General features: G+C 56.5%; 2 protein-coding genes across 6 annotated transcripts; both read right to left on the reverse strand.

Moving 5' to 3' along the window:
• Positions 1 to 404: 404 nt before the first annotated feature.
• INPP5K (inositol polyphosphate-5-phosphatase K) lies at positions 405 to 8,969 on the reverse strand. Of its 3 annotated transcripts, none has more exons than XM_058163871.1 (12): positions 8,412 to 8,969; positions 7,676 to 7,783; positions 7,413 to 7,521; positions 6,785 to 6,901; positions 5,428 to 5,603; positions 4,481 to 4,592; positions 4,090 to 4,199; positions 2,994 to 3,177; positions 1,898 to 2,035; positions 1,357 to 1,440; positions 1,169 to 1,273; positions 405 to 838 (listed from the first exon to the last, which is right to left on the reverse strand). In XM_058163871.1, the coding sequence occupies exons 1-12, from the start codon at positions 8,588 to 8,590 to the stop codon at positions 740 to 742; spliced, it is 1,521 nt and encodes a 506-aa protein (XP_058019854.1). In that variant the 5' UTR covers positions 8,591 to 8,969; the 3' UTR covers positions 405 to 739. The 3 variants fall into 3 exon arrangements, with proteins under 3 accessions (XP_058019854.1, XP_058019855.1, XP_058019856.1); XM_058163872.1 differs by lacking the exon at positions 8,412 to 8,969 and adding an exon at positions 7,870 to 8,014; XM_058163873.1 differs by lacking the exon at positions 8,412 to 8,969 and having other exon boundaries at positions 7,413 to 7,514.
• Positions 8,970 to 9,933: 964 nt separating this feature from the next.
• PITPNA (phosphatidylinositol transfer protein alpha) lies at positions 9,934 to 21,155 on the reverse strand. Of its 3 annotated transcripts, none has more exons than XM_058163875.1 (12): positions 20,985 to 21,155; positions 20,172 to 20,202; positions 17,336 to 17,481; positions 16,345 to 16,436; positions 14,884 to 14,891; positions 14,039 to 14,113; positions 13,518 to 13,601; positions 12,977 to 13,054; positions 12,704 to 12,814; positions 12,407 to 12,529; positions 12,226 to 12,294; positions 9,934 to 11,893 (listed from the first exon to the last, which is right to left on the reverse strand). In XM_058163875.1, the coding sequence occupies exons 1-11, from the start codon at positions 21,002 to 21,004 to the stop codon at positions 12,247 to 12,249; spliced, it is 816 nt and encodes a 271-aa protein (XP_058019858.1). In that variant the 5' UTR covers positions 21,005 to 21,155; the 3' UTR covers positions 9,934 to 11,893; positions 12,226 to 12,246. The 3 variants fall into 3 exon arrangements, with proteins under 3 accessions (XP_058019858.1, XP_058019857.1, XP_058019859.1); XM_058163874.1 differs by having other exon boundaries at positions 14,884 to 14,927; XM_058163876.1 differs by lacking the exons at positions 17,336 to 17,481; positions 20,172 to 20,202; positions 20,985 to 21,155 and adding an exon at positions 16,713 to 17,291 and having other exon boundaries at positions 14,884 to 14,927; positions 16,345 to 16,530.
• Positions 21,156 to 22,160: the final 1,005 nt, after the last annotated feature.

Genomic DNA, 22,160 nt, shown 5'->3' on the forward strand with positions numbered 1-22,160 from the left:
CAAAATTCAGAAGCATCTTGACAGGGATGGCCCAATCCACAAAGACACACATCAGTGGTGAGAAATGGAAGGTGCTGCACTTAGGCAGGAAAAAGAGGATGCCCACCTACAGGATAGGTAAGTCCAGGCTCAACCGCAATGCTTGTGAGAGAGATCTCAGTGTGTTACCATTTGAGCTGCAGCTCTCAAAAAAGCCCCGACTTAAAAGGCCCAAATGCCCACGAAGCCAGAGGCCTGCAGCAGGACGAGATCCATCTGGGCCTGGCTCCAAAGCTGAGGTGCCCCAGAGTCGGGCCCTCCTGCCTGCAGGGGGAAGCGCTCTGTCTCTTATCCAGGCTTTGGAGGAATGCGTGGGGTCTTTGCCCCATTTCAAGACAAATGGTGAAAAAATAACAGCCTTTGCATTTTCTTTCCAGCTGCAATAAAATGTATTTCAGTTCTAAAAGGTTTACATTTCATAAAAATCCTACAATCCCAGTTTTCAAATAAGTGCCAGCAGCGACTCCTTAACATTGGGTGAAGCGCACAGATCCTAAGAGGCACTAGGAAAATGGGACAGTAGCCCATCGGCTGTGGCATAAGGAAACCAGCATTCCTGCTGGGAAACTGGGTCCACCCTGGCTCTTCTGTGCCAAAGGGAGGCAGGGCTCTTCAGAGGTGCAGCTAGCCGAGCCAGGCCACTCTGGAGGCTGAGCCCGGGGTGCCTCACGATGCGCATGGTGGTGCTGAAGGGGGGACCTCAGAAGTCACAGGGCGGCCTCTCACCGGGAAGGTGTTCTGCACTGCTGGCCCCTGCCCAGCCCACCTGCTGCTCAGCTGACTTCGGGCTCGGCTGGACCTGGAAAGAGAGAGACGCGTATCCAAATGCAATTCTGCCCCCCCAACTCATCCCATAAAGAAGGCAAAGATAGAAGGTGCCCCCCCAGGGTTCCGGGCGGAGAGGAAGGGCTCCCCTTGCCACGGGGCCGAGAACTCTTGCGGAGTTAATCCCAGCCAGACCCCAAAGGTGGTGGTGGGGAGCTGGGTAAATTCTGTCTCTCCAAAGGGGCTTTTGGAGGCCTCCCCGCACCAGCACAAGAGCCGTTTGCTGTGACAGGAGTCTTCCAACATCCCAAAGACACACACACCCCTTCAGGAGCAGGGAGGATGAGGAAGAAGCAGCCCTCACCTGGACCGGCTGGCTAAGGCCCACGAGGGACTGCAGTGCGTTGCTGTAATACCCCAAGAGAAATTCTCCCCCCAGTTTGGGGAGGCCCTCGGCCCCGAGATAAACCTGCAAGCAAGGAAGCCGCCATCAACTTTCAGCAGGAGCAGAAAAGCAGCCAAGCAGAAGAAAGTCCCGGGAGCCTCCTTCACCTGCTTTGTCCCATCCTCAGAAGAAATTTCATTATCCTGCACCCAAACATACGTGACGTAGTCGTTTGCATGTCGGAAGGACACCTGCCAGGAGAGAGGAACAGCTGCAAGGGGAGCCCACAGGCCCACCTGCCAGCACAGATGAAGGGCTCCCGGTGGGAGGGAGCGCATGTCCAGAACAGCCTTCCCTTCAGGAGGCTGAGTGAGAAGCAGCTGCCAGGCCAGACGGGCCCCACAAGGGACCGTTCTCCCCAGAGCCCACCATCCTCTGGGCAGGCAGGAGCCTTTCCCATCCCTTGGGCTTGTTAAAAATGGGAAGAGGGTCTTTCCCAGCAGAGGCTGCTGCTCTGAGGCAGCCAGCTTGCTCCTTGAAAAACTGGGGGGAGGGATGGGGGGGCGCATTGCAGCCTCTGCCGAGGAGGCTGGGAAAATGACCATCTGGTCTGAGAAGAGCCCTGGTGTCTGGGCAGCAGAGCTGAGCCGAGCCGAGCCTGAGCACCAGCCTAAGCACCCTCCCCTCTGCACTTCTTGTACCAATTACCCTGTAGAGCCCAATCCAGTCCCAGGCACTGCTGGCGAATTCTGGAGTGGTGATGTAGCTGACCGTGGCGTCCTGCTCAGCACTCCAGATGCCCACCGGGCAGAGCACAACCAGGGGCTCCGTCTGCAGGGGCTGCACCTGCATATACAAAGCCGCCCAACCTAAGGTGAGAAAGGCCAGGGAGCACCCCCACCCTGGAACCCAGCCAGGCTGAGTTCCTTCTCCCAAGGCGTAGCCCCCTTGGCACCCAGCCTGCTTCACATTCAGGGTCACAAAGGCCCTACTGTCAGGCTAAGAGGCCCACCCTGTAAACTGGGGAAAAAGAACAAACTGGGATTTAATCTGAGTTTCAGCTTACTAACAGGCTTGCTTCAGTATGGTTTGGGGCTGCAATTCCTCCCTCCGCCCAGAGGCTCGTCCAGAGGAGCGCCAGCCCCTCACCCGGCCAGTCCTCTCGGTCAGGTGGCACCAGCCCTCCTTACCTCCCCTTGAGGAAAGGAAGCCCTTCCATTCCATTGGGGAGCTGGACCTGGGGATTGTACTTACTCTGCTAAGACTGAGTTTTGGTGTCAGGGGTGGGGGTGGGTCTGTTGAAGGAGCTGCTTACTGATAAAGGTGTGTAAGGCAGAATCTCCTTAGACAGAAATGTTGTCAACAACCCACAGAGGTCCTGGGAGCCATACCTGCGGGGGAGGGGAGTGATACACAGCTACTGGGGCCACGGTCAGTGCTTGCTGTCATGTAGGGTCTGTGCCCAGGCAAGGCTGGTTTATTCAATCCAATCTAGTTAAGCAAGCCACAGCGTGGCCTAAAGTGCCAGCTCAGACATGCAGAACACTGTTCTTAGCGGAGGCTTCGATAGGTACCCCTCGGAGACCCTGCAGCAACCACAGAACTGGTGGCATCGGCCGAGTTAAGGGCAGGATGTCCTGCTTCACTTTAGAAGCCAGTGGCAGCAATGCCCAGGGTCAGTCAGTGGGAAAGGCCTGCCTCGGGGTGCCAGACATCTGCAACTGGGTGCCAAGGGGAGAGACCAGCAGCCGGAATCATCATCTCTCCGGAGGAGACAGCTGCCCTCGGGGAGCCAAGGTACTACCTTCAACTCAAAGGTGCCAGTGACCGGCTTGTGATCGCTAATGTTGTAGTCCATGTGGCTGGTGTAGCTGCCCAGAGACAGGGAAACCCCTCCCTCCCTGGGCACCTCCTTTGGCTCGGAGCACGGCAGACATTTCACTCTCCAGAGGATCCGATCAGTCCAAGCGGGCTTCCGTTTCTTCTCACTGCAGAAACAGGGGGTGGGGGGAGAATGGTGGCAAGGACAGAGGCCAGCTGGCTCCCCAGGGCAGCCCAAGCGGCCACACACCCCCACCCCGAGCAGAAGAAGCTGAAGCCTCAAGCCACTTTGCATTAAGAGCTGCATTCAGGGACTAAACTTGGGCAGCTTTTTATCTGAAGGGGCTCCCCAGGCAGGAACGCTGCTGGTGCATAAAAAGCCCCTTCCTCCCCCAACAACTCAGAAGCACTTTGGTCACAGTTGTGACAGTTCTAGATCCAGAAAAGAGCTCATTCTGAAGGAAGCTGCTGCATCTTTCCAGCTGGTCAGTGCTCAGGTGGCCGAGTACCTGATTGAGCACCTTGGGCTGAATACGCAGTGGTGCAAGCATGCATGACAGACACCTGCGGTAACTTTTCAGCTGCTGCTGCTGTATGCTTTCTGGGTCCCACTTTGTGCAGTTGTTTTGGGTTCCTCCCAGCAGTTCTTTCTGGCCACTGTCTCTGGGAGATCTACCCGCGCAGCCCATAAACAGCAAGGGGAGGGCCGCTGCTGCCCCCTGTATGCCTCAGGAGGGTCAGAAGCCAATTAACACACCAGGATCATCACCCCAGCAACAACCAAGTCAGAAGAGGTGACTGTCTGAAAGTCAGCAGACTCATGAGGCCCAAAGGTCTAAGATTTCCAAAACTCCCCACATGAGGGGGTCCTTAGTTAGACCCAAGCAGTGTCTCCTTGGGTCTGCAAATAGAGAGAAGGGGAGAGGGGCAGCCAGGCTTTGCCAACCAAGACACCCCCTCCACATGTCCTGCTTCTGCTTGGGCCACTGGGAAGCCCCAGAGATTTCTCTGGCTTCTTCTGCCCAGCCAAAGGCCAGCACAACAGATGTCTGAAGCCCCTCACAGACCTCCTCAGTTACCTGGTGTCGTACTCATCTGAGTGCAGGTCAAATTTGTAGGTGGGTTTGAACTTCAGAGGACCTTCTGAGAACTCCTGGAGGAAGAACATCTTCTTCTTGGCCATGTTTAACTGGGAATGGGAAGCAAAAGCTGTTCGGTGCTGCAGGCCAAGCGCAGAAGCCATGGTGAAGAGCACCCACCCCCCCGCCAGCACCCTTCATTTCCCAGGACAGAAAGCCTTGCAAGCAGCTGCCCCATCGGAAAAGGAAGAAACCGAAGTGTGGGACGACGACACCAGATGGGAACTGGCCAGACAGTATCAGGAAGTAAAACCAGCCACTCCTCCCCATTCAAAGGCTGAGGAGACTGGGAATCCCAGGGGGAGGGCAGGCCGGGTGGTGGTGGTGGTACCTGATCCTTCTCCCAGAGAAGGTTGAAGCGACTGCTGCTGATAGATTCTCGGATAAAATGCAGCCCATAGTCTTCGATCCGGAAGTTCAGATCACCAAACCAGAAGAGGAGCCTGAAAGGATGCAGATAGCAGCACGGAGGGGACGGCCCCTCCTTGGCTTCTGCCAAAAGCAACCGACCCCCAGCCTCTCCTTTCTTCACCATGACATGATTTCATCTAAACAGGCTGTCAGAGCAACAAGCCCTTCCAAAAGGCTGGTAGCAGTTACCAAGGCGTCTTTCAGAAGGGCAACCCCCCCCCCGGGCAATTCCTTCCTTTACTCAGGCAGGCAGCCCCCATTCATCCCACCAAGGCCAACACCCTCCCTGCAGAAACCTCATTTCTGTGCATCCCCTCCCCCGAGAGCCACATGGCCATGAGTGATCTCCAAGCCCTCCCGGTCAGACCCCCAGCAATGCTATGGGCAGTCCTCAGATCTGGCTAGAACTATTTGGAAACTATTCTTAGGGTTAAAATGCAGATAAAAGTGTTTGGGATAACAGGGATTGCTTTGTATAAAGCGAAATGTGAAGCCCACTTTGGAATTGTCCTGTTCGGTTTTCAAAACCGTTAAGAGAAAACCTTTCTCTTAACCTCCACAGCCGATGGCTATCTGAGGGCAGCTCCGGAGGGCAACCAAGTGGCAAAGAAGGCAGAAGTGGTGATGTCTACCCTTTCTGGACCTCTTGGAATCAGCTCTCCTTTCTAACCCTCACCCATTTCTCTCCTGATTTTTCTGTGCTCTCCCCCTGCCACCTCTGCAGGGCGTCCCCCCCATAAGACCAAAGGGGCCGTGGGGGGGGAGACACCATTCGCCCAAAAAGCAGCTGAACAGCCGCAGGGCCTGCTGGCTGGACTCCCAGTCTCACTGGACTGGGCAGCAGGACCCTCTGGGGAGGCCACTCACTCATGGTCCAGGGCGGAGGGGAATTTCTTCTCTTCGAAGTGCTGCATCTCCAGGATGTGCTCAAAGTCATCCAGGCGCTGCTTGGCATTCTCCTGGTGGGCTGGCAGGTGGCAGTTCAGGAAGCAGACCGAGTGGCCATAGAGAGACAGGCGGATGGAGACCCCTCCCTTGTTGCCCTATGAGACAAAAGGCTGCGGTTGCCTCCACACTCCCGGGCTCTGTGGGGCACGAGGGGCACTTTTTTTGACACTGCCAGGTTAAAGCCCTGCCTTCAGGATGGACAAACTCACAAAGAAATATACTGCAAAATACAGGGAGTCCTTGACTTTCAAATTTCCCATTCAAAAAAGTGACTTAGGAGCAGTTCTCATGCTTGTGGCCACTGCAGCATCTCCATGTAAACAAATTTTGGGAGCTTGGCAACCAGCATGTACTTAGGTCAGTGGCAGCATCCCATCCTGCCCCCCACCCATCCCATCTGCAACCTGCCTAGGAAGCTTCTGACAAGCAAAGCCAAAGAGGGAAGCCACATTTGCTTAATGACCACATGGTTACAACTGCAGCAATTTTAACAACCATAGTAAAAAAGATCGTAAAATGGGCGCAATTCGTTTAACAACTGCCTTGTTTAGCAATGGAAACTTTTGGCCTTCACTGTAGTCATAAGTCAAGGACTACCTGTACATCAGGAGCAAGGATGCAACCCCTGGTTTTCTGTGCTGTTTCTTCATCCTTTTGTTGACAGTCGCCCTGTGGCCAAGAATCTGGATTCACAGGTTGGGTCACACCCCATTTGCCGGGGTGGGGTGGGGGATGTTTCTCCAGCAGGATGATTCCCAACACCCAGGAGGGCCACCAGGAAGTCGGGGCTTCTACTGACTGCCCAGCAGGGGCCAGCCTGGCCCAGTTTCTGAATGCCTGCTTCAGCAAATTTCAGAAGCTTCTGCTTTTAAATTTCACACCGTTTGTGACGGTACGACTTGCTTTGGTGCCTTGAAGCAGGAAACACATATGTGGAACTCCCTACCTGAGGATGTCCATCGCTAGAGATTTTACTGGGGCTTGAAAGCTGTCAGAGAGTTCTTTATTAACCAGTTTTGCAGGTTACAGTTAGCATTAAAAATTAAATACTGGTTATTTCATATTAGTTCTTATCATGGTATGAAGTTTGCCATTTTGCCTGCCTCCATTAGAAAGATGGAAACGTGCAAAAACATTCAGGCAAAAAATGAAGGCGTGCATGTGTGCGTGGAGGCTTGGCCACAGCAGAATTCGGCCTCCCTGCTTTTCCTGCATCTACTGTACCTGAGGCTTTAACTGACTGGAGGCCTGGCAAGGTCCCTGTGAAGCAGCTCACCCAGTAGCCGTGCAGGCCGGTGCGGGTAAACTGGCTCCGCACACCCCGAATGAAGGGCAGATGGGCTTGCTTGGCGAAGAGGAGCAGGAGGATGCCCTGCATGCGGATGGAAGATACCTGACAGCAGAAGAGAAGCAGCCCTGAGCCATGCAGGCAGGCAGCGCTTCTTCCACTGACCGGCTGCCAGCAAATGCCCAAGGCTGGTGATGCCCAGAGATTACAGTGAGGGGTCACACAAGCCCATCACCCTTCGGCTTTGTGGTAGAAGGACCCCACGGCCAAGATCTGTGCGGGAACCCCAGAGCACCGCATCCACTCCCATGCGGAAGGCCCCTCGGACCTCTGGAGCAGGACAGACTGTTGATTCAAAACCCCCATTTGGGGCTAAACAACCCCTCCCGCGGAGCATTTCAGACCAAGCCGTCTCAGGACGAAGGGACTCGGAGGGCCCCGGCCTCAGCAACCCAGGGCGCCGCTTCCAGCTTTGCCCTCCGTGAGCGCTTTCCGCTCCAGCAGCCCGGTCCCCTCGGAGCCCCCCTGGCGAGGCGGCGGCTCCCTTTCTTGGGGATGAGAGGCGCCCCGCGGCCCTCCCGGAGCCTCGAAGGAGCCCGCGGGCCCCACCGCTTACCCGGACGTAGCCCAGCGGGGCGAGCGTTGCCGTCAGGGAGGCCGTCCAGGGGTCCTCGAAAGCCAGATCGGAGAGGAAGCTCAGGATCCGGGAGTTCACCTCCTGTAAGCTGAGCAGCGGAGGCGCCAGTGATGCACCCGGGCGCGGCGCCACCCAAAGTGCCGCCGCCGGGGACCCTCCGGGGGAAGCAGAGGGGCGTCTCCGCCGCCACTTCCCGGGGCCGGGGCCTGGCAACCGCTGGGGTCGCGGGGCAGCGCACCCACCCGATGGCGTAGAGGTCCACAGGCGGCTCCGGGGCGCCGAGGCGAAGCAGGGCGGCCACCTCGCCGGGGGGCTGCGCGGTGCCCACGTTCCAGGTGACCAGGTGCAGCCTGCGGGGAGAGACAGACGGCGGTCAGCCCGGCGGCGGGCGGGCGGGCGGGCCGGCGGGCGGGCGGGGCGGGGAGAAGCTGCTCACCGGAGCCGCTGCGCCGCCGCCTCCATCTCCTCCGAGGGGGAAGCCGGATGAGAGCGGCGGCGGGCAGAGCCGACCCGGCTCCTCGCCCGCGCGCGACGTCACGCGCGCTCATTGGCTGCCGGGGCGCAGGCGCAGATTCATGGCGGCCCCGCCTCCGCCGCTGGCCTCTTGTGCCCCGCCCGACGGGGGAGCTTGGCGCCTGCGCACGGCGACCGAGTGGGGGGCGGCCCCGGGAGCCCGATTGGGGCTCCGCTTCCGCCTTCGAAGGGTCCCCGGTGACCTCTCGGGCAGGGAAGAGGCCGGGAACCCGGACGACCGGGATGGGGTGGCCTGGCGCTTCCTCCGCTCTTCCCCCGAGGGGGACCCGGTTTGGGCCTCCCACTCGGCCAGTCCGAGATCCGGTCTCCCGCCACCTGCCCAAGGGCCCAAGTGGAGATGCCTAGTGGCTCCGTGCGTGGCCCCGGCCCAGCCCCGCCCAGGGCGCCCCTTGAGCCGAGCGCGGCGGGGCAGCACCAACCCCTGCACGGGAAGTCCTCGCTTACCGACCGTTCATCATCCAGTGACCTGTGAAAGCGGCCGCAGCGCGGTCCTTACAGTCAGTGCCGGCTGTCCCGTGCCTTGCAGAGCAGGTCGCAGAGAAACTGATTGCAAGGTTTCCACCGCAGCGTCCCCTAACCGCCGGGTCGCCGACTGGAACCTGCCCGTGCAAGCGAAGCTTCATCTGTGCATGTGCGGAATCTCCCCCCCCCCCCCACGTCCCGTCCCGTCCGCGGAAGACGATTTTTCTTCCGAAACCGGACCCTGGTGCCAGAAAGGTGGGGGACCGCTGTCTATGCGGTATCCATCAAAAGCGAGGGGGGAGGAGCCCTGAATGGGCCATGCAAATAGCATATGGTGTTTTTGGAGTCTTTGCCTCCAGTCTTTCTGCTGTGTTGGGATGGGGGAAGAGGGGAAAAATGTCTATTTGGTCACAACAGAAACAAAAATTTTGAGACTCGAGAAAGAGCATGATGGTTAGGAGATGACTGGAGGCTAAGAGCAGCTGCAGTCTAGTTTAACAAAAAGGACCAGGGGTGACATGATAGCAGCTTCCAGTATTTGAGCCGCTGCCACAAAAAGGAGGGGGCCAACCTATTCTCCAAAGCGAAAGGCAGGACAGGAAGCAACAGATGGAAGCTAATCAGGAGAGAAGCAACCTGGAACTAAGGAGAAATTTCCTGACAGTGAGAACAATTAATCAGTGGAACAAGTTGCCTCCAGAAGTTGTGAATGTTACAACACTGGAGGCTTTTAAGAAGAGATTGGACAGGCATTTGTCTGAAACAATATAGGGTGTCCCGTTTGACCAGGGGATGGACTAGAAGGCCTCCAAGGTCCCTTCCAACTCGTTACTCTGATGTGTAGATGAATCAACACCTCTTGAAATCTCTCCAATTCCTCTGCTCTGCAGTGGAGAAGGAAGGGTCAGGCAAAGGAGAGATTGCCTATAGAAATTACTTGCTCCCCGTTCTGCAAAGCAGAATGGAGAAGAAGGGATTTTAAGAGAATAAGCTGTGTATAGCATTCCCACCGAACCCTCAAGCTGTGGCTTTCAGTGTGAGTAAGCCGGCATTTGGACTCCCCAAAGGAGGGGAATAGCTAGGAGGCATTCCAAAGTTGTGGAATGTACTCGTCTTGTCTCCTCCTAGCAGGAAAGCAGTCGCAGTCACCTGATTTCCCACTTTGTAGCTGCTTCAGTTAGTGGCAGAATTGCTACACTTAATTAGGATCATTAACTGAGGACTACCTGTATGACTTCCCAGCTGTCACTGCAGTGGTGGATTGCTACCAGTTCAGGTGAACCGGTAATGGCGGCGGCGGGAGGCTCCACCCACCTGCCCAGATGCTTCTGCGCATGCATAGAAGCATCGCGAGCACACGCGTGCCCACGAGCAAATGGGTTTTGAAACCCGCCCAGGTCACTGTAATTGATTAATGGAAATTAATATAAGAAAGGTGGCATAAGGAAAAGATTGAATTTCCCATTTCCCAGAATCACTCGGAATAAAAGCTCAGTCAGTGTGCTCTTCTGTCTATGATTTTATTAAGAGTTATTTCCAATAGGCCTGTATTGGAAGATCGGGAGACCAAAAAAGGCACAACTCACAGTAAAGAAACAATGGAGATCATCTAACCTATCCTACAGAGCGGATGCCGGAGAAACAAATAGCACGGGGAACCCAGCTGGACCAGTCAGGGAGTCCTTGCAGGTTTGGCAGAAAAGAGAGAAAAACAAGAGCATGCTAAAAGGGGGAGGGGAGGTGTTTACCCGCTGGAGTTTTGACCATCACAACACAAAGCAAGCGGAACCTGCTGTTTGCGTCTCCACACTCGGCCTGTAGCCCCTGCCACAAGCCCCTCTCAGGGTTGAGGATTCTGGAGCACGAAACCAGATACAACACAACGCGCCACTCGTTCTCCTTGGCAGGAAACAAAGGAGGGGGGAGTCATCACTGCCAATGGGGAACAGGGGGCTCTACAGGAGCCTCAGCTGCAGCTGGGAAGGGGCGCACTGGGTCAACTCCAATGCAGAACACAGAGTGGGGGTGGGGTTCTGCACTTGTCTTACTCTTGCTGCTAAACAAGAAACTTATGTTTTAATAAGAATTCTTGTCTTTTCCTACTAGAGTCGTTTTAATTCTCCCCCATCCTCAAAATGTCACCATCTGTTCCCGGAGATGCACTGCCACCGGCCAGAAAGCCTCCGTGTTAAACCCAAATCTTTTAAGCAGGAGTGGGAACAGTAACGTGTTTGAGCAGATCCTCTTAGCCACACAATAATTCTCTGTGTTGTAGTTCTCTGCATTTTGGAGGAGAGAGGATTACTCTGCACCCGCGTGCCTCAGAGGAGAGGGAGGACTAGTGGGACACAGACGGATCCCAAAGGACTTGGCCTGGCCGGCCGGGGACATTCCAGCCCCGCTTTAATTCTGCCTCCTGTGCCCAGGAACCGCCAACTTCCTGAAAAGCCCTCTCGGCTCAACACAAAAGCCACAGAGGCCCTGCCAAGGGAGACCCCTTCGGCCATAGCAGAACAGGCTTGCTTATTGCACTTTAAGGCAAGAAACGAATTGGCTGGCAAGGAATAGGGGAGAGTGGTGGTGGGTGAAAGCCTCTGTCCTCCCCAAAGCCCACTCTAACCTCCCCTCTGACATCACTGCAGAGGGGGAGGCAGAGATCCAGAGACAGAATCCCCCACTGTGGTGAGCGTTCCCTCCCCTTGCTCATGTGATTGTCTGAAGGGGAGTCCAGTGCCAGGGCTGGACTTGGGGACCTCCTCCAGAAGCACAAGCCCCAATTCAGGCAACCCCGGAAAAGAGGAGCTGAATGTGGTTTGGTCAGATGAGTGAGACCCTCCCCACTCTCAGAGCAGAGAGGGGCTTCCACTGTTGTTCCTGAGCTCCAGGACGCACAGTCCCAAAGAAGCATCAGCAGTGGCGGCCTCAGGCCAGGGGTGGGGTAAGGAGAGGAGACCACAAGGTGATTGGGGAAGCCGTGTGCCAGCAGCCACGCCTGTGCCAAGAGGCCAGAGACAAGAATATTCTTTACAGAGGAAAAAAGGCTTCCGGATCCCAGCATTTGTGGCGCTCAGCACTGAGCTCCCGTCTCCACAAGTGCAGCGCCATCCCAGGATTTGGAAGAGGGGAAACAAAGATAGGGGCTGGGGAACTCTTAAATCACCACATCACAAAATTACTTCAACAAAACCTGCCACTTGGAAATCAAAGAGTCACATGAGAACCAGTGTGTGCCCCTCCCAGGGGAAAGGGGATGGTCACAGAAGCAGCTGTCCTGAAGGGCCGCCTCTTCCCTGGGCACCGTGGCTCAGGACCAAAGGATTTGCTCACTAGATTAAGGGCAACTAGAATTAGCAAGGGGGGCAGAAGTTGCCGGCCAACTGGAGAAAGAGGGCTTGAATGTCCAGAGACGGTCCGCTGGTCAAGAGGATGGAGTTCCTGGGCCTTCCCGGAGACAGTCTAGCAAACTGGAGAGAGAGAGAAGGAATGAGAGCAAACAAGGGGCTGAAAGGCTGGCCAAGCAGCTGTGAGCTGGTGCTGGTGCTGGTGCTTGAAACATCTTGGACCCTGCCTGGAAAAGGCTCTGCCTGGTTCTGACCCCCTGCCAGCCCCCAGGCCCTCACTCAGCCTTATGGCCTCTCCCCCCCACCAGCAGCAGACCCCCATCCGGAGTCCCTGTAAAATTATTTTTCAAAATCCTGGGTCCAATTCATTGAGGGAAACAGCCCTGCCCCCCACCCCCAGTGCAGCTCCTCTTTCCGAACCTGGGAGCGAGTGCAGGGCACCACTGGCCACGTACCGTACGGTCAAGGAATCCATGCTACTCGTCTGCAGCTGACATGCCTTTCAGAGGGTCTCTCTCTCTCATCTGCGGCAGAGAAAAGGCCGTTCACCTCCAGTCCTTGGACAGGTGAGCGAGACTGAAAGAAAACCAGGTCCAGGCAGGAAGCCCACCTCAGGCCCATCCCTGAAGGGCTCACCTCATCCAGCTGCCTCTTTGTCTCATCCTCCATCCTGCGAATGTCCTCCATTGTCAGGTCAACCCATTTATCGAGCCAGCAGAACAGCTGCCGGTGGAAATTCGTAAAAAGCCGCCTCTCTTGCTGCAAGAAAATGGGAAAAAACCCTGAAGCTGAAAAGCCTGGCTGGAAGTCCCTGCACAGCCACACATTGCAAGGGGGGGCCGCACTCGCCCCAGAAACCATCACGAAGGGCCCAGGCGCACTGCAGCCCCTGCTCAAATGCTGCCGGTAGCTTCTGTCACAAACTCTGCTCACCTTCTGGATAAAGTTCTCAATTTTGTTTTGCAGACCCCACCACTTGAATTTGACTGTGACCAGCTTGTAAGCACACATGTATGGGCATTCGGCCTGCTTGCCCAGCTCCTTCTGAAAAGATAAGAGATCACTGAGATCTGCTTTGGCTGTCCGGAGGGCAGTCTTGGGGACCTCCTTGGCCATCTCCCCTCCAGCTCTAGTTCTACTCAGCCCCCTGACACACTCCGAGGGAGGCCCCAGAGCCACCCCAGACAAGCAAAAGGCACTCCCTACCTTCCAGTTGGGGCCCAGAGGGCCACGGCCAGTCTTGACCGATTTAAATTTTGCTGGGTCTTCTTCTGGCTTGTAGTCCTGTATTGGACAAGAGAGGAACCGGAAGATTACGGAGAGGGAAGACACACCCCTTCCCACCCACCCACCCCGGAAGCTTTTTTCTTCTTCCAGGCTCTGAGGAACCTCTAAGGAAGGATCGCTCTCCACCCTCCTTCTCAGCACTTGCCTGAGTGGGCTTCTCCCTTCCTTCCTGCCTCTCCTCCTCTCTGCCCTCCAGCCTGGTGAGGCTGTGGGCTCCATGCCAGTAAAGCCATGTGAACCAGGACAGAGGCTTTCCAATTCCCCCCCCCCGCTTTGGCTCCACAGAAGGCGACCCCCCACCCACCTGGATTTCAAGCCAGCAGAGATGCCCTTCTCAACTCCAGTCTTGCCACTGCAGGCGAGTGGCCTCCAAGGGCACCTCAGAGACTCCAGCCAGGTGGCTCCTGGGTGGCCATCCCCCCACCCATCGATCTGTCCCCCTCCCCCCGCATTGCCCTACCCTGGAAAGCACATGGCTCCGGTCCCCAATGTCTATATAAACAGCCTCCACGTTCTTCCACTCTTCAGGATCCAGTTTATGGACCTGCAGGAATAAGGAGGGGCAGGTTTCAGTCTACATCTAAGGCTCTCCTCCACTGCAGCTTTCAAGATATCCCTGAAAGCAAATTTATTTGGGGTGGTGGAAGCAGTTGCAAAAGAATTCCTCAAGAAAAACTGCTATCAAAAGTGATGGGAGTCAACATTTTAAAAAGGGCAGCTGGGTGTCGTCTGGCCCCCTTCTTCCTTGCAAAGCAAAAAAAAAGGGGGGGGGGCGTGGGGAGGACTTGATTGAAGGACACACTGAAAGCCCATCAGAATAGTGAACTCATGAGCCAGCTGGGACAGGGTGGAATATGGCAGTAGACAACCTGTTCCCCTCCTCCATCTCCCGTTCCTGCCAGAAAAGCCCCCGTGGAATGTCCCCAATGTAGTTGCAACCAAAAGACAGACACCCCCCAAGTCCCTGCCCAGTACACTTACATTCTCCTGCATGCCCATATCTGCTTTGTGCCAGGTTTCAATTTTGATCAAGAAGTCATCCTTCATGTACTCATTCTACCGAGAAGAGGAGAAAGTCCTCTCAGCTGGGAAGGAGAGGCCAGGCCTACAACCACAGTCCGACCTCTAGACGCCCGGGGTCTCTCTCTCTCTCTCCCTTCGGAGAGCACTTGAGGGGGGGGAGCACCCCTCTGGCTTGAGAGCAGGAATGGGGCACCGGACCCAGCTGCAGAAGCCTTGCTCTGGACCCCTGGCAAAGAACTGGCTGAAGCCCCAGGGTGAGAGCAGGGCTGCCAGGAGGCACACCCGGGTGGGGGGGGAGAGAAGGGAGGTGTCTCTTCCAGCTCTAAGAAGTGATGAGCCCAACTGGGGGCTGCAGAGCTGGGAAGGCACAGCCGGCAGAGGACTGGCGGGGTCTAGGGGACCCAAGAGCCTGGAGGAAAGTGAGGAGCAGGGACAGTAAAGTCTTGGCCAATTCACGGAAGGAAATTAGGATGAATAAAAAAAAACTGGAAAGCTTCCCATTCTGGCCTCACAAGCCATCCAAGGGGATCAAAATGACCTTCCCCGGGAACTGTCCATCGCCCCATGGCACCCTACATAAGTCGCCAAGAATTACCTCAGACAGTGAGATGGGCTGACTGATAAGTAAAAAAATTTTTGTGAGAGCTCTCTGGACCTCAGTTCTGGGCCCTCCAGATTCGAAAGGGAGCCCCTGCCTTGCCCAGACCACGAAAATGATCCAGTACCGCCGGCCGTGCGCCCAAGGCCAGCATGTCCCTGGCAGTCCAGCCACTTACCCAACAGGGGCTGGAAGCTCTACTTACTGTTATAACTGCTCCAAACCCGAGACATGGAAAGAAAGACAGAGCTTTAATCAGGGATGCAGCCACGGCTCCCGGCCCCCCAACAGCAACACTGATTAGCGGGAAGGGCCCAGCCTGGCCAGAGTCCCTGCTTCATCCTCTGCAGCAGGGAGCTCTGCCACTTGCCTCCTCCAGCTTGAGTACCCCATGGGGTGGGGGGCTGCCAGGGAGTGCCTCGCACAAAGATTCCTATTTTAAGGTCAGCCTCCACCAGCCTCACACAGGGGAGGCACAATGAGGTCCTACCCGTGTCTCCACCTGCCATGCTCTGGTTGGTGCCAAGCCCCGTGGCCTCCTTTCAGGTTTGGATTCATTTCCCCCCACTTGAGAAAATTGGCAACACCAACAGAGCTCTTCTCTCCAGCAGGTAAGCATTCCCCTCCCACTCTGCGAAAAAGCCTGGCCCTCCCCACAGCCCTGGCCCGCCCTCACTTATAACTCATGGGTAATTCAATCCAGGTAACCCAAACCAGGACTGTGCTGGGCAGTAACTGGATGCCCTGGCGCCAGGCTCCATGATTAATGAGGGGAAAGTGGCAGATCCTGTATCCGGCTGCCACCTCACTTGCTTCTCGCAGGAGAGGACCCTGGTGGTAGCAGCAGCAGCAAGCCCCCACCCCCCACACTCAGAGCACAGACACAGAGCCACGCAGAGTCCCCACCTCCTAGGATGTGCAGGCAGCCTGGACATCTCAAAGGCCGAGGACACCCCCCCAAAGCAGGGGCGGAGGCTAAACTTCCAGTGAACAGCAGGGCAGCAGCTTCCAAGCAGACCCAAGTCCTCCCAGCCCTGGACACAGCCTCCATCCCCTGCAGCAACTCCTGATGAAAGGTGGCCTGTAGTTTGCTAATCCAGGAGGTCAGCCCTCCTAGACTTGCCCTGCGCCGAACACCCAGCTCCCACTGTCCAGACTGCGGGGCCTCAAGCAGCCCAAACGAGCCAGGCAGCGCGGAGAAGGAAAGGCCAGGGCAGGGGCAGAACCGAGCCTCAACAGCAGGTTAGCTGTGCAGGGAAGGATCTCTGGGGAAGTAAGGCCACCAGCTCAGAAGGGCTGAGCTGAGGGGCTCCTGCAGGGCAGCAGGGCCCAGACCCAGAAGCTGCTTCTGGGCTGCCCAGCAGCCATAGGCCGGCTGATGCTCCGGGGAGGGAATGGCCAGGCTTCCCCCTGAAATGGTGCCGTGCCCCTGGCAGAGGTTTTCCTCCCTCCCTGAGTGGGCAGAAGAGCGGCTGAGCCTGAGCTGTGGAAATTCTCTGATGCAGCTCACAGCATCGAACAGCTGCCAAGAGCAGACCCGCCTAGGTCACCTCCCTAACACCAGTCCCACCTCCCACTGGAGGAAAGGGGGCCAGCATCCCCAAGACCGATGGGAAAGCCACGCGGAGTCCGGCAAGGCAGTGGCAGCCGCCCTGGCAGAACTCACCAGTCCGGCAGAAAGGGTAGGCATTCCAAGCCTTCTCGTGAATGTCCAGGGCACCCTCAGGGGCCAGCATCCTTACGAAGGGAGGGACTTTGCTGCAGGACAAAGGAGAGGTCAGAGTGCACCCAGACAGCCCAGCAAAAGGTCCCGCCGACGGGATGCGCTTGCTCTTCTTCCTGCTGCTAGTGACTGTGGTGGTTAGAGGTTCAAGAGTAAGCAAGGTTTCCAGAAGCAGAGAGGTTTTCCCCCCAGCTCCTCCCCAACAGGCAGGCACCTGGGTGCCACCCTGCCTTCCCTCTGCCTGTCCCAATGTCACTGGACCAAAAGGGTTTCCTAGGGACAGAAGGGCACCAAACCCCCAGCCCCTTCACCTTCGACTATAAACTGGCAGGTCATCTCCGTAGTAACAGGAAGAGAAGCTGGGACCCATCAGCGGCAGAGGTGGGCAGGGCTAGCAGTGACCGCTTGAGAGGTTTGCTTGAAGCAGAGGAAAGCCCTGAGGGAATCCCTTAGAACAAAGACTCCACTCCCAATGAGAGAAAGTATCTGCAGCTCAGGGCTGACCTGCAGGGTCCTTGGTGTTCTCTGAGCAGGTGTTTTGCTTGCAGACGTTTCATTACCCAACTAGGGAACATCACCAATGTGGGGGGGGGAGGGATGCCCCTAGTTGCTCTGCCAGGAATTTTTTATTTTTGTTTTTTGAGATGGGTCGATTTCCTCCTAATTGATTCCTTGATTATTGATTTTTGTCTTATGGTTTGTCTGGTGTGGATTTTTGCTTTTTTGAATGCTGGAGGGGATGGCATTTTTAGTTCCTTCCTGGATTTTTTATTCTCTTCTGAATGTTAGGTAAATAGGGTTTATCCTCTGTGAGCATTGATGGCCGATTTATGTGAATGCCAAGCAACCAGGAATCTCCCAGCTTTTTTTGGATTTGGCTCTTTGTACCCCTGGCCTTTTCCTGGGGAGGGGGGAATCCTCCAATGCCACCTACCTCTGCAAGTGGTATATCTTGTGTGTGTATTGCCCCCGCTCCCCGTCTCGCTCGTAGGGCTCGTTCACCAGCACTTCCACCCCTTCGCCCCCACCAGTTTCATTCTTGCTGGCCTCAGCAACAGAGTACAACTGCCCCACCTGGTACTGGAGGAGGAAAAACACAGCAGTTAGTGGCTTCCAAACAGGAGGGCTGAGCACAGAGCGAGCCAGCAAGCAGGCCGGGAACCCAACGCTCATATCTGAGGTGTGGGGGGAAGCAAAGCACAGGCGGGGCACTGGGGCAGGATCCTGCAGTTCTGGGCCTGCAAATGACTGCCACGCTGCTGGGGGCACTGGGAGGTCCACCTGAGCTAACTCTGCACCCCCTTTGCAGAGCCTTAGCATCCCCAGCCCGCCAGCCATGCCCGAGAGCCCCAAGGCCAACCGGAGGGCATCGGGGCTTAAGGAAGAGCAGAGGTTTCCATGGGAACTGCCTGCCCAGCACATCTCCTCCCCTTCTGCAAGGTACAATTCAGGCCTGAAGAGGACAGGCTGCTGGTCACACACACACACAGTTTGTTTTGGCCCCACCAGAACAAGGAGGAGCTAGGGGCCCTCACGGCAACGCCTGACCCTCCGGGGATCCCAAGTGCTGTTTTCAGGGGGAGAAGGACTCGCTACCTCTGCTCTTTGGCCCGCTGTCCCAACAGACTAGCCCTCTTCCCTGCCCTTCCTGCATGAGGCCTACACCCCGAAGGGAGAGGCAAGCCCCTCTGGCAAAAGCCCCCTCCTCCCCTATCCATGCCTCAGGAGGACACAGGAGTAGCAGCTCCTGCAGGAGCACAGAGGGCGACTGAGCAGACACCCACACACACTGTGCCCAAACAAAGCCTAATTCAGTGACCAGCCCGGGCAATCTCTCCTGCAGCCCCAGGAGTCTCTTGCGTGATTATTATTATTATTTAAATTTTTAAATTAATTTTAAATTTAATGCACCCGAGAGACACCTCCAGAGGGGCAGCCTCAGCTCTGCATTTGTCAGGAGACCAGGATAGCCTCTGCCCGTAAAGCATTTCTACAGGGCTGTAGAACTGCCCTGCTGGCAGGGGCTTCAGAGGTAGGCCCACCTTGGCACCCATTCGTGACAACCTCTAGCAGAGCAGAGGAGCCAGGGAGCCTCCTGCTGCGGCGGCGGCAGTGGCTTCCACACCCTCCAGGGCACCTTCCATTGGAGGAACTCTGGTAGACTTCCTCCAATGGCAGCTAGGGATTATGGACACTGTAGTCAACACATATTTGAAGACTATGGTTGGGCACTTCAGGGCACAATCTAGAGGACTAGAAGAATGGGAAGGTTTATGTGACAAGAAGCTTGATCCTAGGCGAGTGCACAAACACGAACGAATGGCAAAGGACGGCTAGACAAGAGCATAAGCGCAGCCCTACGGGATGAGGATGGGACCCAGCGTTTCGTTTCTCACATACACCTCTTACGGCGGCTCCCTTGGCATTGGGAGGCCTGCTGCTCCAGCCTGCAGTACACAGCCAGACACGTGACAACTCTGTGGCGATGACTGGGAGGGCACTGTCAATCAAAGGGTTACAACACGGAGTTGTAGGGTGGTCTGAGAGGGGACTAGAGAGGTGCAGGTGGAAAGACAGTCAATGTCTCCCCATCAGGGAGGCACAATTAGGAACAACTGCAAGGGCGGACTAGTATTGATGGGATACAGAAGTGGACCCGCTGAAAAGCTACTTATTTATAAAAGTTGGTTCATTCCTTTGTTTCTAGGACATAATTAGGACTCATGTCCTAATTATGGTATCTCCCCTGCATTCCACCCAGCTTGGATACCTGATAAGACTTGAGCCAAAATCAGAGAAGGTGGGGGGGAGAACAAAATAACAGTAAGAAAAAGACTTCCTCAAGGAGGGTGCATGACCTGTCCTCCAGGAATTTTCCAACCACTTATAGCCATTCCAGTGAGAGGTTATCACCAGATCATGCAATAATGAATTCCTCAAGTTTACTGGCCACTTTCTTGGACAATCAGTGCTTGAGAAAAAGCAAGAGAGAGTCCCAAAAAGGAACACAGTAATGCTTTTTCAGGAAACCAATTTTGATACAATAAGTGTATTTCACACAAACTTTCTTGCAATCTTGTTCCTGACTATAAAAAAAGCTCAGGAAAGAAAACAACCAACATAAGAGCTGTATAATTCTTGCAAAATGACAGTAACAACCCCCAAATAAAAATTAAATTTGGGCAGAGTTGTCATGCAGGAAAGCCGATCACACTTCTGGGCCCAAGAAGGCTCACAGGCAAACGGAACTGTCCTTTCTACAAGTGTATCAGAACGTCACCCAAAATTGCTAGGAACTGCTTGAAGAACTCATTTCCCTGTTTCCCCTCCACTCCTAATAGTTCCCCTACTGCATCTAAGACAGTTCCTTGCCTACCAAGGCAGAAGTTGCCATGGTTAATTTGCAAAAGGCCAGACAGCAACCCCCCAAGTTTGGCTAGATGTCTTGGAAAGGGGAGGGAGGGAGGGAATATTAGTCTCCATTTATTTTTCCTCAGCTTTGGCGATAACCACAAGTTTGACCAAGATGGAGAGAAGATGAGGAAGAAAAGGTTTTGTCAATGAGCTGAGGGCACCCCCCCACCGGTGAAATCGATCAAGTGGTCCATCCCAATGTGTTTTTGCTGCTGCTGCTGAAGGGGGGGTGTCATACTGGTTTTTTTAATGTTGTAAGCCAACTGAAGTCATCTGTGTGTGAGTCGGGTGGCCACATAAATTTGTTTAGAAAGTAAAATAAATGCAGACAAGAGAAGGCGGCACAAAAGACCTACCTCCTCCACTGACACAGGCAAAACGACGCGGCTGCAAGAGAGCAGAAGAAACGCAGTTAGGCAGCAGGCTCGCTCCCCGCAAGAGGAGCAACCCGACACCCGCGGGAACGATCCAGGGATCCGCAGTCGAGTTACCTTCGGCCCGCTCCGAAGAAGACAATCTTGGCTTACTTTGACGCCGCTGCCCTGACCAACACTCCCCCCCCACACACACACACCAGGGAAAGGATTCACGGCGCAAGCCACGGCAGGGCATCTCAGCCCGCCCCACCATCACTCCGCGGGCTCTCCGGGGCCAAGCAGCTCCCAGCGGCAGCGCCCGGGGCGGCGGAGCCGCACCGACCCACAAGGCCGCCAGCGAGGGACGGAGGCGGGCTGGACGGGCGAGCTCTTCCGCGCTGCGGGCCCTTCGCGGAGCAACCCCCCAGCTCGGTCCATGCGGACCAGCCCCCTCCGGCAACACCGCGCCGGGACAGAGGATCCCGTCCGCCCCCACCTGCCCCCCGGAGGTCACGCGGGGGAGCCGGGAGGGGGGGGCGGCTGGAGCGGGAAGTCCCGGGCGGCCAAGGCCGAACTGCCCCCCGGCCAATCCCGCCCTGTCACGCAGGAGCTGGAGGGGCGGCGGGACCTTCAGGGGTCCTTGGCCAGGGAGCCTCGCCCGCCCCGCTTCCCGCCTCGGCGCCTGGCTGCGGTCCGGCGGGGGCGGCGCCTGCGGGCCCGGGAACGGAGCCGCCAGCACGCCCGCCCGAACCCTCCCGTCCTCCGCCGCCCGCGGAACTCCCCGCCCGCCCGCTCGCTCGCTCGCTCTCTCACTATTCTTTGACGAGCACCATGACGGACGCTGCTCCGCTAGCTCCGGCGCGGACCCGCCGCCCGCCCGCCCGTCCTTTGCTCGGCTGTCCGTCGCCCTGCGGCCCCTCCGTCCCCGGCGCCGCACTCGGGGTTCCGGCGGGGAAGGGGAGGCGGGCGCACCGGGCGGTGTTCCTCGGCAACAGCCTTGCGTCACCGCATGGCGTCCCGACGCACGACGTCACGTGCGTGGAGGGGGCGGCGCGGTCCTGGCTCCCTTTGGCCGGCGGCAGGCGGGGAAAGGAAGCGCCCGGCGAGCGCCCCCGCGCGGTGAACTGGGGAAGCAGTGCCCGTGGAGCTCGAAGTGCCGCACTGCCGAGCGAGCGCTCTGCGAGGGTACCGGCGTTTGCAGACGCGGCTTGGAAGCAAACTTTCTAATGCAACCCGATGAGGCGCTGAAGGACAGTGCGAGGCGGAAGCGAAGCCCGGATTAAAAAGCCACGGAACAGCCTCAAAGGGCCTCTGTCGAGGGTCCCTGGGTGGACGCCCCCTGCAAGGGGAGGCGCCTCAGAAAAGATCTTGCAGCGCTACTTTGGCGGGGGAGGGGGAGTTCGGGGAGGACCTCATTAGTCGGTCCCAAGGCCCGGACAGAAGCTGCTTTGAAGGTCAGAGTCCCGGGAAGGGAAAGTCTGTGAAGAAGGGACTCGCGGCGTGGTGGGGGGGGGAGGGAGGGCAACCTGCAAGTTCTCCCTGCGGAGTTCGATGTTTTGGTCTACCTCGCAAGACTGTCGTCGTGATAAGGATCTGGGTGTCCTTACTGACCGCAAGGCAAATATGAGTCGGCATTGCGACAACTGCTAAAAAGTTACCTTGAGCGGGCAGTAACGGGAATGCAAAGTTCTGATCCCAGGAAGAGCCCTCCCCTTCCCCCTCGGAGATTCTTAGAGGAATCCTCCGTCCACTTGTGTGTGCTGACGTTCAAAAAGGTGGATGTCCAGTGGATGGCTTCAGGATGGAAAGGATGCAGAATACAGAAAAACAGTCGGAAGGGACCTTGGAGGTCTTCTAGTCCAACCCTCTGCTCAAGCAGGAAACTCTATGCCATATGGCCGTCCAATGTCTTCTTAGAAACCTCCAACGATGGAGCATCCAACAACAGTAACTGCAAGAGGGCCCTAGGAGTCCTAGTGGATCACCACA

Source organism: Ahaetulla prasina, chromosome 1, assembly GCF_028640845.1.
Source record: "Ahaetulla prasina isolate Xishuangbanna chromosome 1, ASM2864084v1, whole genome shotgun sequence".
NCBI lineage: Eukaryota > Metazoa > Chordata > Lepidosauria > Squamata > Colubridae > Ahaetulla > Ahaetulla prasina.

Bases quoted from the DNA above. Each gene is read 5' to 3' on its own strand.
- PITPNA (XM_058163874.1), bottom strand. From the start codon at position 21,004: ATGGTGCTCGTCAAAGAATA. The intron at 16,437-17,335 runs GTAGGTGGCATT...TTTGTCCTGCAG, and splicing joins AAGATATACCACTTGCAGAG to CAAAGTCCCTCCCTTCGTAA. The intron at 14,114-14,883 runs GTAAGTAGAGCT...TCTTCTCGGTAG, and splicing joins GGTTTGGAGCAGTTATAACA to AATGAGTACATGAAGGATGA.
- INPP5K (XM_058163871.1), bottom strand. From the start codon at position 8,590: ATGAAGCTTCGCTTGCACGGGCAGGTTCCAGTCGGCGACCCGGCGGTT. The intron at 7,522-7,675 runs GTGGGTGCGCTG...TCCGCTGCTCAG, and splicing joins GTGGACCTCTACGCCATCGG to CTTACAGGAGGTGAACTCCC. The intron at 6,902-7,412 runs GTAAGCGGTGGG...TTCTGCTGTCAG, and splicing joins CCCCGCTGGGCTACGTCCGG to GTATCTTCCATCCGCATGCA.